The following is a 16,529-nucleotide window of genomic DNA, read 5'->3' on the forward strand; positions in this document are numbered from 1 at the left end:
ACGTTTTCTTTCTTACTTCATGCAAGGGGCTGGGATTGGAAGGCCTGCCCAGGACCACAGGGCCAGGTGGATGCTGGGCCTAAGGGGTGGGGGGGGGCTCAGGGCTTCTTGGCCCCAGGACTAGGGATCTGTCTGCTGAGCCAGTCAACGACCCTACAGCAGAGTCAGAGTGAAAGGAGAGAGAAAATAGAGTACATGGTAGTGGAGAAATAAGAAAGGAGGGAGTTGCAATCAGCAATGGCAACAATGGAAAAATATGGAAGTAACTTCTGTGATAGACTTATAAAGAATGAGATCCACCCATGACAGAGTTGTTGGTGTTGGAACAAAGACTCAAGCACATTTTTTGTTATTATTTAGGGGAGGGTGCAGGGCAAGTGGGGCTGGATGGCCTTCCTGGGGCCATATAGCAGGGTGATCTTTGGGTGTCTGGGGCCGGATTCGGACCCAGGTGCTCCTGGCTCAAGGTCCAATGCTCTGTCTGCCACCCAGCCACCCCTACTATCATTACTATTTTATTTTATTTTGGGTCTTTTTGTTTTCTTTTTGGTTTTTGCAGGGCAGTGGGGATCGGGTGGCTTGCATGTCACACGGCTGGGTGATGGTTGGGTTTACGATGCTGGATATGGGCTCAGGTGCTTGTGGCTCCAGGGCTGGTGCTTTGTCCATTGCGCCACCTGGCCATACCTACAATTATTACTATTATTTTTTTTTAATTTTAATTTTTTTTTCTCTGCCCTTTTTTTCACCCAAGCAAGTCTACCTATATTTTTTCGCCCAAGCAAGTCTATCTATATTCATGGGGGAGGAGGGGTATTTTGTTTACTTGTAAACAAGAATATTTTATTAATGTAAAAAAAATCATTTGTACAAAATGATAATAAATTATTAAAAGATCATATGGGACTGTTGAATTGTCCTGTTCTGTGTCTGATACCAAGTTTGATCAAAAAAGGAAGTGCTGTTGGGTCAATGTTCTTTTGAAGCTAGAAAACACAAAGGGGGTTTGAAGACTGTAGGTGATAGGCTCATTGGGATCAAAAGTTGACAGGGCAGCTTTTTTAGTGTGGCCTGAAGTTGGACCCTTTCTGAACTGATTTCCCAAATGTGATATTTGGAAAATGTCTCACCTGGTAGATTTGAAATCTAGCTCGAGTCATTTGGCTTCCACATTACCACTGCCTGGAAACTGATATTTAAAATTATATATAAAAGTAAAGGAATTTTGGATTTTAAACAGGAACAATTTAATTATTTGACTTAGACACAGAATTTCTAAGTAACTTGTAAGAGCAACCAATATCTAGAATTATTAAGAGTAAAGAACATTTTACCAAGAAAAAAATTTTACCCATGAACTATTCAATGTCATTATTGATATCAAACACTCATTTTGTACTTCTTTCTAAAATCCCTCCTTGTTGCTGTTTTTTTTCCCTATTTTTGTCAAATCCTTTAGATTTTTCTTAACTGGAAGGAGCTACTATGTCATAAGGGGGAAATGTCACTCATTAGAAGGGTCAGGGAATCACAAGACAGACATTATGAAAAATTAATGAAAAAGCATTTATTCTAATTCCTGTTCCTCCTAAATTCAAAGACCTAGGCTTAGCACTAGGGACTGCAATTAGAAAAGGATGGTCTGTAGTCAAATTTGCTCTTGGAGGAGGGGAAAGAAAGACAGCACAATAAGAGTTCATCAACTGGCAATCTAAGTTCTGAAAATGCATTCATAAGAATGCACCCAAAAAGAGGAACTAATAGAATGCATCCCAGAGAGGTAGATTGAATGGTCCAGGCAAGCAACTTTAGATTGTCAGATGACAGTGGTAAACTTTGGGGCATACAAGCAGGGTAAATGCAAAAGGTAGGAACTCCTTAGAAAGCACTGTTAGGGTAAATAGAAAGTTTTGTTTCATAACCATACTACATGAAAGAAAAGTTGGTGATTCCCTTATACCTAAGTTGTGTGAGTTATCAAGCACTCTAGATTGGATTCTAGGGTCTAGAGCAGGAGTTGAGCCAAGTTAAGAGTTCATCTGGATCTGACAGAGATAGAACTATCTGCCTTCCTCCTATTTATTATTTGAACAATTTCTACAGTTTTTTAGCATAACTTCTTTTTGTTTTGCATTAAAGAAAAATGAAAATAGTTCATATAGAAAAACCAAGAAAGCATATGGGAAAAAAATGGCCAAAGATAACCTTGGAATATACAGCTCCAAAACAAGGTGGGGGGGGAGAGGAAAGGTAAAAAGAAAATGATTTGGAGATTATATTGCAAGATTAAATAGTGACACTTTAATCTAAATTTCAATGTCTGCAAGTATTAAATCTTTTCACTTCTTCCCAGTTGCTCTTCTTGCTAATTTTTGAGCTGCAACATTGCCATCATCTTTTGAACAAGCAGGTACATACTTCCACTCAACATCCATGTCTCGAGTCATATTATTCAATTTAGTGAATTGGTCTCTGTGGACATCTTTATTTTTACTTGTTTTACAACCATTTCCTTTCTGGTTGTCAATCCACTCCTTTATACCCTTGGTGATGAGTTGGCTATCTATGCACACCATGATGTTGTCCTTATTTGGGGTCTTGCTGTTTCTAATGATACTCTTTGGTTTGTCTCTCGTTCAAAATATGTATCACTTATGTTTAGATCATGCCCTGATCTCCAGTAGACCCCAATACCTCCTTGTGCCCCTGCTCTTCCTTTTTTTTTTTTTAGGTTTTTGCAAGGCAAACAGGGTTAAGTGGCTTGCCCAAGGCCACACAGCTAGGTAATTATTAAGTGTCTGAGACCGGATTTGAACCCAGGTACTCCTGACTCCAGGGCTGGTGCTTTATCCACTATGCCACCTAGCCGCCCCTCTTCCACATTATTTTTGCAGGCACCCTTGACAAACACAATGTTAGAATATGACCCTTGATGTGACAGCCTGTAATGACTTCCAAAGTCGGTAGTCTGCCAATCATAGTCACAGCTCCAGGGATTGGGTTTCCAACTCAAATCTCTAAGTCTGATGAAAAAAGAAAGTGATCCTGACCTTCACAAAATGTGAATTCCCAAGCTGTAAATAGTTTTTTAAAAGCAAAGAAAATGGTGGGTAGAGCTTCAAAACTACCCAGAATCTGCCCTTCCTCTGCCCATTTCCCCTTAATCTTGAAAAGAACTTTTTGTGAAATCTTAGGTCAATTCTAAATATATTTAGGTTGGTTTTAGGCCATTCTAGTCAGTTTGCCTTTTCCGATCTCCCCTCAGTAACTTTCCCCAATCCCCAGTCACTTGGATTTTAATAGTGAGATAGGTTAGTGAAGAGTTTTGGTATTTGTTGTCATCTGTGATTTGATAAGAATAAAGATCTCTCAATTTTTATGTTAAAGGGACATTTAGATAAAAGGGATAAGAAGTTTCTGTGATATCAAGATATGATTCTGTATAATAACAGTTTCAAGTTCTGTTTTAAGGAAAGAAATATGAGTCAATTGAGTCTGTCAGGAGAAGGAAAACCTATGGTATGTTTAGAAATATTCTGAGGAGAGAAATTCATTTTAGTTAAGGATGTCTGAGTTATTTTAATAATAGTAAAAGGTTATGATTATATTATTTATAAATTACTTACTGGACACTCTTTATCCTAAGATGAATGTCAAATGAATATGGTGCAAACTCAAGTTAATCTGGCAATTTTCAGTGAATTCACTTGTGTAGGAAAACAATTATGGAAGTTTAGTTAGAATGGAGTGTGCATATCAACAACATAACTAAATCAAAATGCAAATTGTAATAAGCTCCAGAATTTTGTAGTCTAGTGATGAAACTACAAGTTTTGGTTTGAATAAAATGTGTTAAGTTCTTGTGGGGCAGCTAGGTGACATAGTGGATAGAGCACCAGCCTGATAGAGTCAGGAGCACCTGAGTTCAAATCCAACTTCAGACACTTACTACTTAACTGTGTGACCATGGGTAAGTCATTTAACCTAATGCCTTACTAAAACAATAAAAAAAGTTATTTTACTAGAAAAGATCTCAACAAGTCATATGAACTGAAGAGGACCTTTTGGAACAGACTCTGTAGATACAGAACGACATTATATGTCTCCAGAAGAAAGAGAAACTGGCCCCAGTTCATCTTCTACATCTTGCATCTATGTATATGGGTTGTTTGATCAGGGGCTTCTGCCCTTTTAACTTTCCCCTTGATTCTGTAAGTGTGTCACCCATACATATGCATGCTCCTTGTAGATAAATTTCATGTTTGTGGCCTGCCCATTGCCAAGGAAAGTTGGGGCTATCAAACTCCATTTATACTCCCAGCAGACTCATAAGTGTACAGACAGTGGTAGAGATCATCACCAACCAAAAGACAAAGATTTTGATGGAAAAAAACAACTTTTTTTAAAAAAAACAATACTTCTATTTGTGATGAGGATTGTGAATTAATGCTAAAGTGGTTTGAGGGAAAAAAATACTAGTAGGGTGTGGAAACCAAATTCTTATTTTTAAAAAAATGAAGAAATGTGAGAAATTACTGAGTTTTTGGTTTTTACAGAATATGAGAGGATGCTGTTAAGATCTATCAGAACAATACATTACAAAGGCAGGGTTCTCTGGGCTACTGATTAGACTAAAAGGCACAAGCCTACCTGCAGGAATATGGGAGTAAGACAAAAGGAAAGATAAAAGAATTGACCCTGACCAATCACCAAACTGAAGATGACCAAGCTGAGATTAGACAGACACCAGCTCCAGCTACCAGGTTGACCTTAAGTCTCTGACCTTTCACAAGTATGCATGCTTGATAAGTCTCATGGACAGTAACTTACACAGATCCTGTGATAACTGAGGCTCATCAGCACATGTATCACATGACTGGGGGGAGGAGGAACATATTAAAGAGCAATATACATTGGGCATGTTGATTAGGTTGTACCCCTGATGACTCAACCAATGTCTGGCTCAGAAGAGAGGAGAAAAGCCTTTCAAAAGACTGGACATTGTCGCAATTTGAGATTCTCTCCACTAGGGAGAGTGCCCATCTCCTGCAGTAAATGTTAAAATAAATGATCCTTCTTTCACTCCAGATTATTAGGACCCTACTTTAGAAAAAGGGGTTATGATTTTAATTTGTAACAATGCTTAATATGTATATGGAAGTATGACAGGGATAGGGGATCATATCAAGGAGTAACATATAAGAGATGGACCAAGAAATTGGGAATTATATAATCCCCTGCCAATGAGGGCCTGAGGAAGGGAATTGAAGTTTCAGGGACAGATAAAAGTTGTTTGCTTTTTGCTTCTGTGTGTGTGTGTGTGTGTGTGTGCCCTTTCCTGCAAGAATGTTATTAAATTTTTAGGTAACTTCATCCAATCTGGAATCTTTGTTTTTGTTTCAAAGATTTATTTCTAACATTCCTAAATGCTTTAACTTGTCTGGCTGCCTAAAGTAATTCTCAATTGATAAGAAGGCAAGAAGTATACCAGATGGGTGCTGTGCTCATAAGCTACAAAGTACCTTTTTTTCCCCTAGAACAACTACCACCAACCTCCCAAGGCTACCTTGAGATAATTGAGGGGACCTAACTCATCAGTATGTGGGAGACAAATAGAATTGAGGAAACTGAGTTTAAGAAAAGTTAAATCACTTGCTCAATTACCAACAGGGGTAATAAATAGCCATGTTTAGTTTTGAACTGGGTCTTTAATTATAAAGCTACTATGCTTTAGATTGAATCAGAAGACAGAAGCACCAATCCCAGATCTGTCACTAAAACAAATTGCTGATTGAAAATTACTTTAGCTCTCTGGGTATGTTTCCTGTATAAAATAGGGGAAGACTGAATTAATAGCCCTTTTTAAAATTTTTTTTTAATTTATTCAAGGCAATGGGATTAAGTAACTTGCCCAAGGTCACACAGGTAAGTAATAAGTGTCTGAGACTGGATTTGAATTCAGGTCCTCCTGACTCCAGAGCCAATGCTCTATCGCTGCCCTGCCCCCCCCTTTTTTTTTAGGTTTTTGCAAGGCAAATGGGGTTAAGTGGCTTGCTCAAGGCCACACAGCTAGGTAATTATTAAGTGTCAGAATTTGAGGCTGAATTTGAACTCATGTACTCCTGACTCCAGGTCCAGTGCTCTATCCACTACGCCACCTAGCCACCCCCTTGTCCTTTATTCTTAAAGAAGACAAGCAAATGAAATGGATTTGAGGGAATGCTGTGCTAAGTCACTAGTCTCACTTTCTCCTCCAGGGCCATCTAGATCCAATGGATCAGGATGACTGGAGATGGCCCTGGATGTGAGGCAATCAGGGTTAAGTGACTTGTCCAAGGTCACCTGGCTCGTCAATGTCCAGTGCCTGAGGCTGAATTCAAACTCCAGTCCTCCTGACTTCAAGCCCAGTGCTCTATTCACTGCACCATATAGCTGCCCCCTTAACTTCCTAGGTCTGTACTGGCCAGACCATGTGCTTTGCATTTTATAGTTGAGGAAACTGACACTGAGGTAAAGTCTAGTTACTGAAAATCCTTTTCTCTTATGGAGTCCTCATGAAGTTCCCTTTGGGAGTAAGCTGTCTCCTGAGGCCTTGGGGAAATTCTGAACCTTTCTTTCCTGCCTGTACCAAACTCATCTTCATTGTGTAGCTCAACAACTGCTATAAGTCACTGCTGTTTCAGGGACATTGTTAGCAATGCCATTGGAAATTCCTTATCTTCCAACCTTTCAAAGTTGACAAGTCTGTCATCTGGTCATAGAAAAGGGGAAGAAGGTTTGGAAAATGGGAGTAACCCAGATATGTAAACAGAAGCCAGGTTAGAAAGGACTTCAAATACCACAGGAGCTTGTGTTTGATGCTAGAAGCAATAGGACACCATTATTGTTTACTGAGCATGAGAGTAACACAGATCTTTGAGGGATGTAATTTTGGCAGGCAACTTAAAATAAGAGGTTCTAAAAAATCAAAAGAGATTAATAAAACTGAAAGTAAGAAAACTATTGAATTAGTAAGTAAAACTCAGTTTAAAAAAGCAACAAAATAGATAAACTAGTTAGTTTCATTCAAAAAAAGAAATCTAGGGGCGGCTAGGTGGCGTAGTGGATGAAGCACTGGCCCTGGAGTCAGGAGTACCTGAGTTCAAATCGGGTCTCAGACACTTAATAATTACCTAGCTGTGTGGCCTTGGGGCAAGCCACTTAACCCCGTTTGCCTTGCAAAAACCTAAAAAAAAAAAACAAAAAAAAACACAACTAAACAAAAAAAAAAGAAATCTAAATTGACTAGTATCAAAAATGAAAATGGTGAACTCATTACCATTGAAGAGAAATTAAAGCAATAATTTGAAGCTATTTTGCCCAACTATATGCCAATAAATCTGACAAACACTAGGTGAAATGGATGAATATTTACAACAATACAAATTGCCCATATTAACAGAAGATGAAATATAAGTAATTTAATTATTCTTAAGTAATCCCATTTCAGAAAAGGAAATTGAACAAGTGAACAATGACTTGAGAGAAAAAATCTCCAAGGCCAGATGGATTCACAAGTAAATTCTACCAAACATTTAAAGAACAATTAATTCCAATACTATATAATTTATTTGGATAAATAGTCAAAGAAGTCCCACGAAATTCCTTTTATGACACAAATATGGTGCAGAAGAGTCAAAATTGAGAAAAAAATTATAGACCAGTTTTCCTAATGAATACTGATGTAAAAATTTTAACTAAAATATCAAAAGATTATAGTAAGTTATCTTTAGGATAATACACTATGATCAGGTAGAATTTATACCACAAATGCAGGACTGGTTCAACATAATCCACCATTGGGGAAGCTAGGTGGTATAGTGGTTAGAGCATCAGCCCTGGATCCAGGAGAACCTGAGTTCAAATCTGATCTCTTAAATTTACACTTAAAAATACCTAGATGTGTGACCTGGGTCAAGTCACTTAACTTCACTGGCTTGCAAAAACTTTTTTTTTTTAAAAAGACAAAATCACACCAAACATTAATCATAAATCATTAAGAAAACAAAAAAGAATGGAAATTGTATTAATTAGATGAACTGAGCCAAGACCTTTTGCAGCAAGTTTATTTTACATTATCTACAAAAATCCCCAGTTATCAATAGCAAAGCTATTGAGCTTTGCAATAATTATTCCTGACAACTGTATTAGGGACTGGGGGACAATTCATTCATGATAATAGCTGATAGTGATAATTCTTCCATTTTTTGTAGAAATTACATGACATTTTCTTGTTTTCTATACTCTGACACCCACTGGAGCAACTTGTACTTCATTCTTCCTACCTCACAAAAAGATCCTGGATTTTTTTAATACATTCAGTCAAATTAAGTGCTTTATGAGTACTTTAAAAAAAAAATCCAGGGATAACATATATACTTATATTTAAAAGAGAAACATTTTCTTCCATAAAACGGAAATATAACAATTATTATGTAAACATTTGTTTTGTGGGAATCTTTTTTGTTTTCATGTACCTGATGAGCCCATTCTAAATTATTTGATATGATGTATCTTATTTCAGTCTACCATTTTTAATGTTGTCTGGTAACATTTGCACATCAAAGGCATAGTGGATATAATGATATATCTCCTCAGCTTTCTGATGGCTTACTTTTGCATTCATAGAGATTTCTTCAAGAGAGCTGAAAAAATAAATTATACAGAATGTTTACAAAAGAATCTTTTGAGGACAGTATAAAATGCTTACCTCACCTACAAAAAATAATAAAACCATAAAAGCCTTCAAAGAAACTGTGTTCTAATGTATTTATTTGTAAATTATATACACATAATACTGTACTTTTTTATAACTTATAAAATATATAAAAAATTTTAAAATGATGAAATACAAATTAAATGAGCAATGTTTTAAAAATAAATATTTTTTATGAGTAAAACATGATTGACTTTCTCATTTTGAAAAGAATCTTGATTTAACATAAAAAAAACTCAAAGATAATGGCTTTAGTTTCAGTTTGGTTTATTTTAATACTTGTTTTTTTTTTTTTTGCAAGGCAATGGGGTTAAGTAGCTTGCCCAAGGCCACACAGCTAGGTAATAACTGATTTGAATTCAGGTACTCCTGACTCCAGGGTCGGTGCTCTAGCCACTGCACTACCTAGCCACCCCAATACTTGGTTTTAATGGCTAATCACAGCTAAAAATGATACTTCACAAAAATAAATAGATCCCAATGGAATAAAAGTGTTTCCTTGACTGTAGGTACTAAAATTGTAATATTCATTTTGAAATCTGATTCATCAATTCAATGGAATTTTTGCTGAAATTTAATTAGTCTATTTCCATCTTTCATGACAGTGTATTTTGTTATATTTTTAGCAAATGGATTCAAAATGCACTGAATCTGGGGGGCAGCTAGGTGGCACAGTGGATAGAGTACCACCTCTGGAGTCAGGAGTACCTGAGTTCAAATATGACCTCAGACAGTTAAAAAATTACTTAGCTGTTTGACCTTGGGGCACCATTGACTTGCCAAAATAATAATAATAATAATAATAACAATAATACACTAAATCCTTTCACTGAGAAAATTTTTTAACACAGAAAATTCTGCCTGTGTTTTAAATTGAAAATATGATAATCTTAGAGGTATCACTTTAGATACATAGCTTTGTTTTTTAATTGCTGTGCTCATCATCATCATGGTACCTTAAAATATAACTTATACTTGGAACAAAGTTATCATTTATAAAAATGAATGTAAGGGGCAGCCAGGTGGTGCAGTGGATAAAGCACCGGCCCTGGAGTCAGGAGTACCTGGGTTCAAATCCAGTCTCAGACACTTAATAATTAAAAATGAATGTAAACCTATATTTTAAGTAATATTCTTGATAATTTGAATGTTTTTTGGTCAAAGTTCTTGTCAGATTTCATAACAATACTAGATTTACCTAACAATGTGACTGAAAAAGAATAGAAGTGTCAGTTCTGTCATTTTCTAACTGTTCTCTTATACTAAACAATAGTATTTACCTTCAATTTGTGAATTCTATGAAAGAAAAACTTGTTGGCTGTCCATTTAATGGAGTTTAATTTAATTAAAACTAGATAATTTATATACTTAATCAGGAACACATAAATTATAATGGGTCACAATATGCTGAAAACGAACAACTAGTGAGGGAGGGAGTGATTCTCAAACCTCCAATTTTGTAAAACTCAGTTCACCATGCTGCTTCTTATGTATTAAATCATGTTAAAAATTAATATATTTCTTATTGTTTTATATAAAAATATTACTTATAATCATCCTGTGCACCCCACTTCAAAGGCCACTGTCCAAAACATTTTATATCATTTGATGAATTGAGAAAAAGTATAGAATATCTCTCCACTTCCCCTTTAAATGAAATCATATCTAAGCAAATTCATTTAAGCATTTTAAATAATCTTTTTAAAATTAAGATCTGCCCCTTCCTCATTCTGTGAAGAGGGAGAACACTGACAACAGCAACATCCATCTGTGATTAGGGAGTTTAGGAGGTAAAACCATCTAGCCCCAAAGAAATAGTATCAACTTAAAATTTCCTCATGACACCTATGTAACTGTTATGCTCATAAAAGTAGAGTAACTTCTGCTCTAAATCATTACTGATTAGAGAAATGCAAATTAAAGCATCTCTGAGGTACCACCTCATGCCTCTCAGACTGGCCAATATGACCAAAAAAGACAATGATCAATGTTGGAAGGGATGTGGGAAATCTGGGACACTAATACATTGTTGGTGGAGCTGTGAACTCAACCAACCTTTCTGGAGAGCAATTGGAAATTGAGCCCAAAGGACAATAAAAATGTGCCTATCCTTTGATACAAGCAATACTGTTACTGGATCTATACCCTGAAGAGTTCATGAAAAAGGCTAAAAACATCACTTGTACAAAAATATTCATAGCAGCCCTGTTTGTGGTGGCAAAGAATTAGAAATTGAGTGAATGTCCAATTAGGGAATGGCTGAACAAACGGTGGTATATGTATGTCATGGAACACTATTGTTCTATTAGAAACTAGGATGGATGGGAATTCAGAGAAGCCTGGAAGGATTTGCATGTACTGATGCTGAGCAAGATGAGCAGAACCAGAAGAACACTGCACCCTAACAGCAACATGGGGGTATTAATCAATCTTAATGGTCTTGCTCATTTCATCAGTGCAACAATCAGGGACAATTTTAGGGTATCTGTAATGGAGAATACGAATTGTGGAGTTTAAACAAAGATAAAAAACTATTACCTTTAATTAAAAAAAGTTATTATGTAATTTTACTATCTCTTATATTTTATTTTTTTCCTTAAGGATATGATTTCTCTCTCAACGCATTCAATTTTGATCAATGTATAGCAAGGAAACAATGTAAAGACTATCAAACTGCCTTCTGTGGGGGGGAAAGCAAGATTGTGGGAAAAATTATAAAATTCAGAAAAAAGATATTCCTAAAAAAAAAAAAATGAATGCATATTGAAAGAAGCAAAAAAAAAATAGTGATGTCTTTACCTCAGACTGCTCTAGAAAGGCATCGGTCTCCCTCTGTCACCATATAAATTTACTGGCCCGAAACCACCTAGTCTATCTAGTCACTGAATCAATTTATATTTGGCTAATTTCCTGGACTGAGGTTATATGTAGATTTACTTCCAAAAACAAGAACAAGACTGGAAGACAATGAAGTGGTAGTGAGATAAAATCTCATCTCTCTTTTTATCAGTGAGCAAACTCACTATATCAATACAAGTTTACACTTGTTCTGCATCTTAGTCTTAAAGTTATTTTAGATCCTATGTCATTGTTTTGCCCAGGATCAACAGAGTAAGGACCTGAAACCAATTCTTCATGATTCCAGGGTCACCTATCTAACCAATAATATGGCATCCTGTTGCATGTCTCCTTAGATCAGGGATGATGAACCTTTGCCTGCCAAGGACCATTTGGATATTTGAGAGCCATACAAAATCTTCAACTTAAAAATTAGCCTGCTATATTTAATTTACCCCTAAAAAGCTCCTAGATTTACTGAATTTTGATAACTACCTATGATTGTATGGTTGTCTTGGCAGCACCAGACCAAAATCATTTGTATGACCCACAGGACAAGCCTTCCCCATCTCTGCTTTAGATCTTTTGTGTGTGTACTTGTGTTGCCCTGGTGGACCAGGAGCTATTAATAATCCAGTATTTAGAATAGAGATGAGTGTGACCACATCTCTGCTTCCTACAATTCCAGAATGAATTGCCATATTGATTAATCAAAATTATTATCTGAGAGCTGCTTTATTGTTTTTCTAGTAAAAAGATAAAAAAATTCTAGTTTCTGCTATATGTATTTCTACTATATTGATTCAACTATGTAATTTATTTTAAACTGAATTGATTTTTTTTTTACTTTTGCAAAGTAATGGAGTTAAATGACTTGTCCAAGGTCACAGCTAATTAAGTAAAAAGTTTGAGTTCAAATTTGAACTTAGGTCTTTCTGACTCTAGGGGCAGTACTCTATCCACTGCACCACCTAGCTGGCCCCTGAACTGATTTTTGTGATTGAATCTACAGCTGCCTAAAACCACCTTTCTCTGATCCTAAGTTGAACTCAGAAATTTATCTTTCCCCCCCTTTTAAATAACTACCTGGTCTTCACACTTGACCAGCAATCTCTTCCTCAAATTAATTCATAATCTTCATCTTTGAAAGCACTACTGACTTTTTCTGTCAATATTTTTACCTTTTCATTATTAAAGCTATACACCAGTCCTAATTTGCTGAAAGAATTTTGTACTATTTGAGTTTTTAAATGAATCACACAGGGGAGACACACACACAGCTAACAGGATTATCCCAATTAGGGCCAATAGTAAGATAACCATCCAAAAGAGGTACTAAAGGGGCTTGTCTAGGTTTGGACTGGCACATGTACCAACTATCTGATATGGTGATATCTTTAAGTCCTAAAGCTAGCTCTAAAAAATAATTGTCCCTGAACTGTCTTTGCACCACTAAAGATAGTTTCATATCTCTGACAAACCTATTTTGGTGGCCAGGGAGTATGTTAACTCAAGTCTACTAATAAGGTCTACAATAAGCAGATGAATAAATAAGCAATTCTCTATGATAGAGTAGCGTGTTTATTAATCATATTATCCTCACCCTCATGACATTGTCAGCCCTATAACCAATTGTTATTTTTTACCCACCTACTCAATTCTATTCTTTGTTCTCTTTTAGTTCCCAAAACTTATGAAAGCTGATAAGGCCTACCTCAAACACTAACTTTGTGAACTTGAGGCAAATCACTTAATCCTATGTCTCAGTTCCTTATCTGTAAAATCAGTTGGAAAAAGAAAAGCCCTATCTTGTGGTCTTTGATAATTGAGAGAGGCCACTAACCCAATTTGTGGGTTACTGTACAAAATTGATCATGCTGAGATAACTTTGTTTACTTAAATTTTCAAACTTCATTCTATCAAGAAGTAACAATTTAAAATCATGGAATTTTTTTCTTTTTTTTCTTTTTAGTTTTTTTGCAAGGCAAATGGGGTTAAGTGGCTTGCCCAAGGCCACACAGCTAGATAATTATTAAGTATATGAGACTGGATTTGAACCCAGGTACTCCTGACTCCAAGGCCCGTGCTTTATCCACTACACTACCTAGCTGCCCAAATCATGGAAATTTTGAGCTAGAACTTGATGATCATTCCATCCAACCCCTTTATTTTTACAAAATGATACAACAGATAAGTAAACTAGCTGGGTAATCTCTAACAAGGCAGTGGCATTACTAGAACTAAAACTGGAAAAGATCTTCCCACTCCTAGGCCAGTGTTCTTTCTAAAGAATGAAAGTGACTGCCAAGTTACTTCAAGTGACATAATTTCTGTGTTAGGAAGTAATAGGAATATTACAGTACAACATAAAAGATATCTGAAATTTTTACCTCAACTAATAAATTTCTTAGAGAACACTTTAATCACTAAACAGTAAGTCAAAATATGATAGCAAACATACCTGTTAGTCATCTTTTTCAGAGATGAAAAATGGTGACACATATTTAGAGCTGTTATATAGCTTATATTAGGAATACTTAGATAAAACTGGAAAATGTCACGTTTTTTATCTTTCACAGTTATTGGAGTATGAATATCAGCATTCTTTCTCTGTTCTACTAAAGTCAATTCCTTAATCAATTCTGCAGTTTCTTTCTGGCAGGAGCTGAAAAGAATTCGAATTCCAGCACCAATTAAGGCAGACAAAAGACTATCATAGCTCTTCGTCCTTTGAAATGCTTTCAAAGTAGCTCCTAATTAAAAAAAAAAGTATATTAAAATATTAACCACAAAAGAGAATACAGTATTAATGAGTAAAATTATTAATAATATTAATTTATATCTCAGCATTGAAAATAGGATAATCTGAGAACCATTGGAAGTTTTAGATAAATTCTATTTATTCTAGTTTAAAGAGCACAAAAAAGGAAAAGGCAGTTGAGACAGACATGACACTGAAAAAAGACAGAGTTAAGAGAAGGGGGACTTTATAGAAAGGAATATTATAGATTGTGGGAGGTGGTGGTCAGAAGTAAAACACTTTAGATGAGGGACAGGAAGAAAGAAGAGAAAGAGGTTAAAAGGGGGGAATATAGTATGGAGGTAAATATACAATAACCATAACCATGAATGGGAATGGGATGAACCTACCCATAAAATAGAAAAGAAAAGCAAAATAAATTAAAAACAGGACCTGAAAAATATATTGTTTACAAGAAACATGACTGAAATAAAGAGAACACAAGCAGAATAAAGGTAAGCAGCTATATCAGAAGCTATTATGCTTTGGTTGATGTGGAGAAAAAAAGACGTAGTAATCATGATCTCAGAAAAAGCAAAAGCAAAGATAAATCTAATGAAAGGAGATAAACTGGTAAGAAATTATTTTATTAATAACCAATTGATAATGTGGAATTCATGTTTTATACTATTTCTTCATTAAGATCAAGTGCTTGTTAAAGTCAGTCTGTGAAGGATTTGATTAACTGATAAGATTGATCCTGGGCCTCAAGGAACATACTCTTTAATCTTGGGGAGCACCACACTGAAATAAAAAAACCTAACTTATATTTCAAATATAAACTGAATCTAGTTCTGGTTAAGTTTTACCCTAGGAAAAGGAATTCCTCTTCTTGTACTCTTCCATTAGAGTTTCAGGTAACCCAGTTCATGAAGGAGAAAACTACTCAAAGAGGTCCAATGAGGTGGATTCCCCTGTCCAGATTGTGGGAGGTAGTTGAGTCTCAAGGACCAAGCTACTTTTTGAACAAGAGGAGATGAAGACATATTATTCTCTTCCTCATTAAATGTCTACCAAATATGGCTGATTTTCATTTATTAGGAGCATTCCCTTTCAAAAAAGCATCTAAGGCTCTCAGGGTCTTCATTGCTCATCTTTGTTTACCAAGAGAAACCACTGACCATAAATTTATTACCAAAAACCTAATTAATAAACTGATTATTAATTACTGAGAAATTCTTTCTCAGGTTTTACATTAAATACACAGAAAAACTACAACTTGCTAAAAGCTAGCATTGACAATGAAGTAAAATAAATATTTTGTAATATATAAGAATAGATTGAAGTGACATATATATGTGTATATATTATATATATATTATATATATATATCAAATGGTATAGCTGTCAAAATTCTTAATGGAAAAGTTAAATGAGTTACAGGTGGAAATAGAAATAGACAGTAAAATTATACCAGTGGGGCTTCAACTTTCTCCTGTCAAAGACAGATAAATCTAACCAAGAAAAACACAATAAAAAAGTCAATTAGATGAACAGAATTTTAGAAAAGTTCGATATGACCTATGGAGAAAACTGAATGGAAAGAGAAAGGAATATACCTTTTTCTCAGTACCATATGACACATACACAAAAAACTGAAAATGTATTAGTGGATAAAATTCTGACAGCCAAATTCAGAAAAGCAGAAATATTAAATACATTCTTTTCAGATCATGATCCAATGAAAATTTCAGTTAAAGGGCTACAGAAACAGATTCAAAATTTTAGAAAACTAAATCATCTAAAGAATGAGTGGGTCAAAAAAAGCAACTCATAGAAAAATAATTTCACTAACAAAGTATGATAAAAATGAGACAACATACCAAAATGTACCGATTGCAGTCTAAGCAGTACTAAGGAGAAAATTTTTTCACTCTAAACATATCAATAAAATAAAGAGCAGATCATTGGATCTGACATGCAACTTAAAAGGCAAGATAAAGAACAAATTAAAAGTAGAAGCCGATTTTTTAAAAAAAATATGGATAAATCATAAATTAATTTGATTTTTTTTTAAAAAAGAGGAAAATGAAATTACAATACCAAAAGTGAAAATGGTGACTACCACCAATGATGAAGAAATTAAAGCAATTATTCAATTTTGTTCAAAGCTATGCCAATTTAACAAACTGGATG

General features: G+C 35.2%; 1 protein-coding gene across 1 annotated transcript in view; it reads right to left on the reverse strand.

The window, feature by feature from the left end:
- Nucleotides 1-7,605: 7,605 nt before the first annotated feature.
- Nucleotides 7,606-16,529, reverse strand: part of LOC141522414 (Fanconi anemia group M protein-like) — a 141,099-nt gene continuing 132,175 nt past the window's right edge. Inside the window, exons 25-26 of the mRNA XM_074235849.1 lie at nt 14,055-14,346; nt 7,606-8,684 (exon numbers count right to left, since the gene is read on the reverse strand). Of these exons, the coding sequence (XP_074091950.1) occupies nt 8,555-8,684; nt 14,055-14,346 (422 nt within the window). The 3' untranslated portion in view covers nt 7,606-8,554. The remainder of the gene's footprint in view (nt 8,685-14,054; nt 14,347-16,529) is intronic.

The sequence above is a fragment of the Macrotis lagotis genome, chromosome 4, assembly GCF_037893015.1.
Source record: "Macrotis lagotis isolate mMagLag1 chromosome 4, bilby.v1.9.chrom.fasta, whole genome shotgun sequence".
NCBI lineage: Eukaryota > Metazoa > Chordata > Mammalia > Peramelemorphia > Peramelidae > Macrotis > Macrotis lagotis.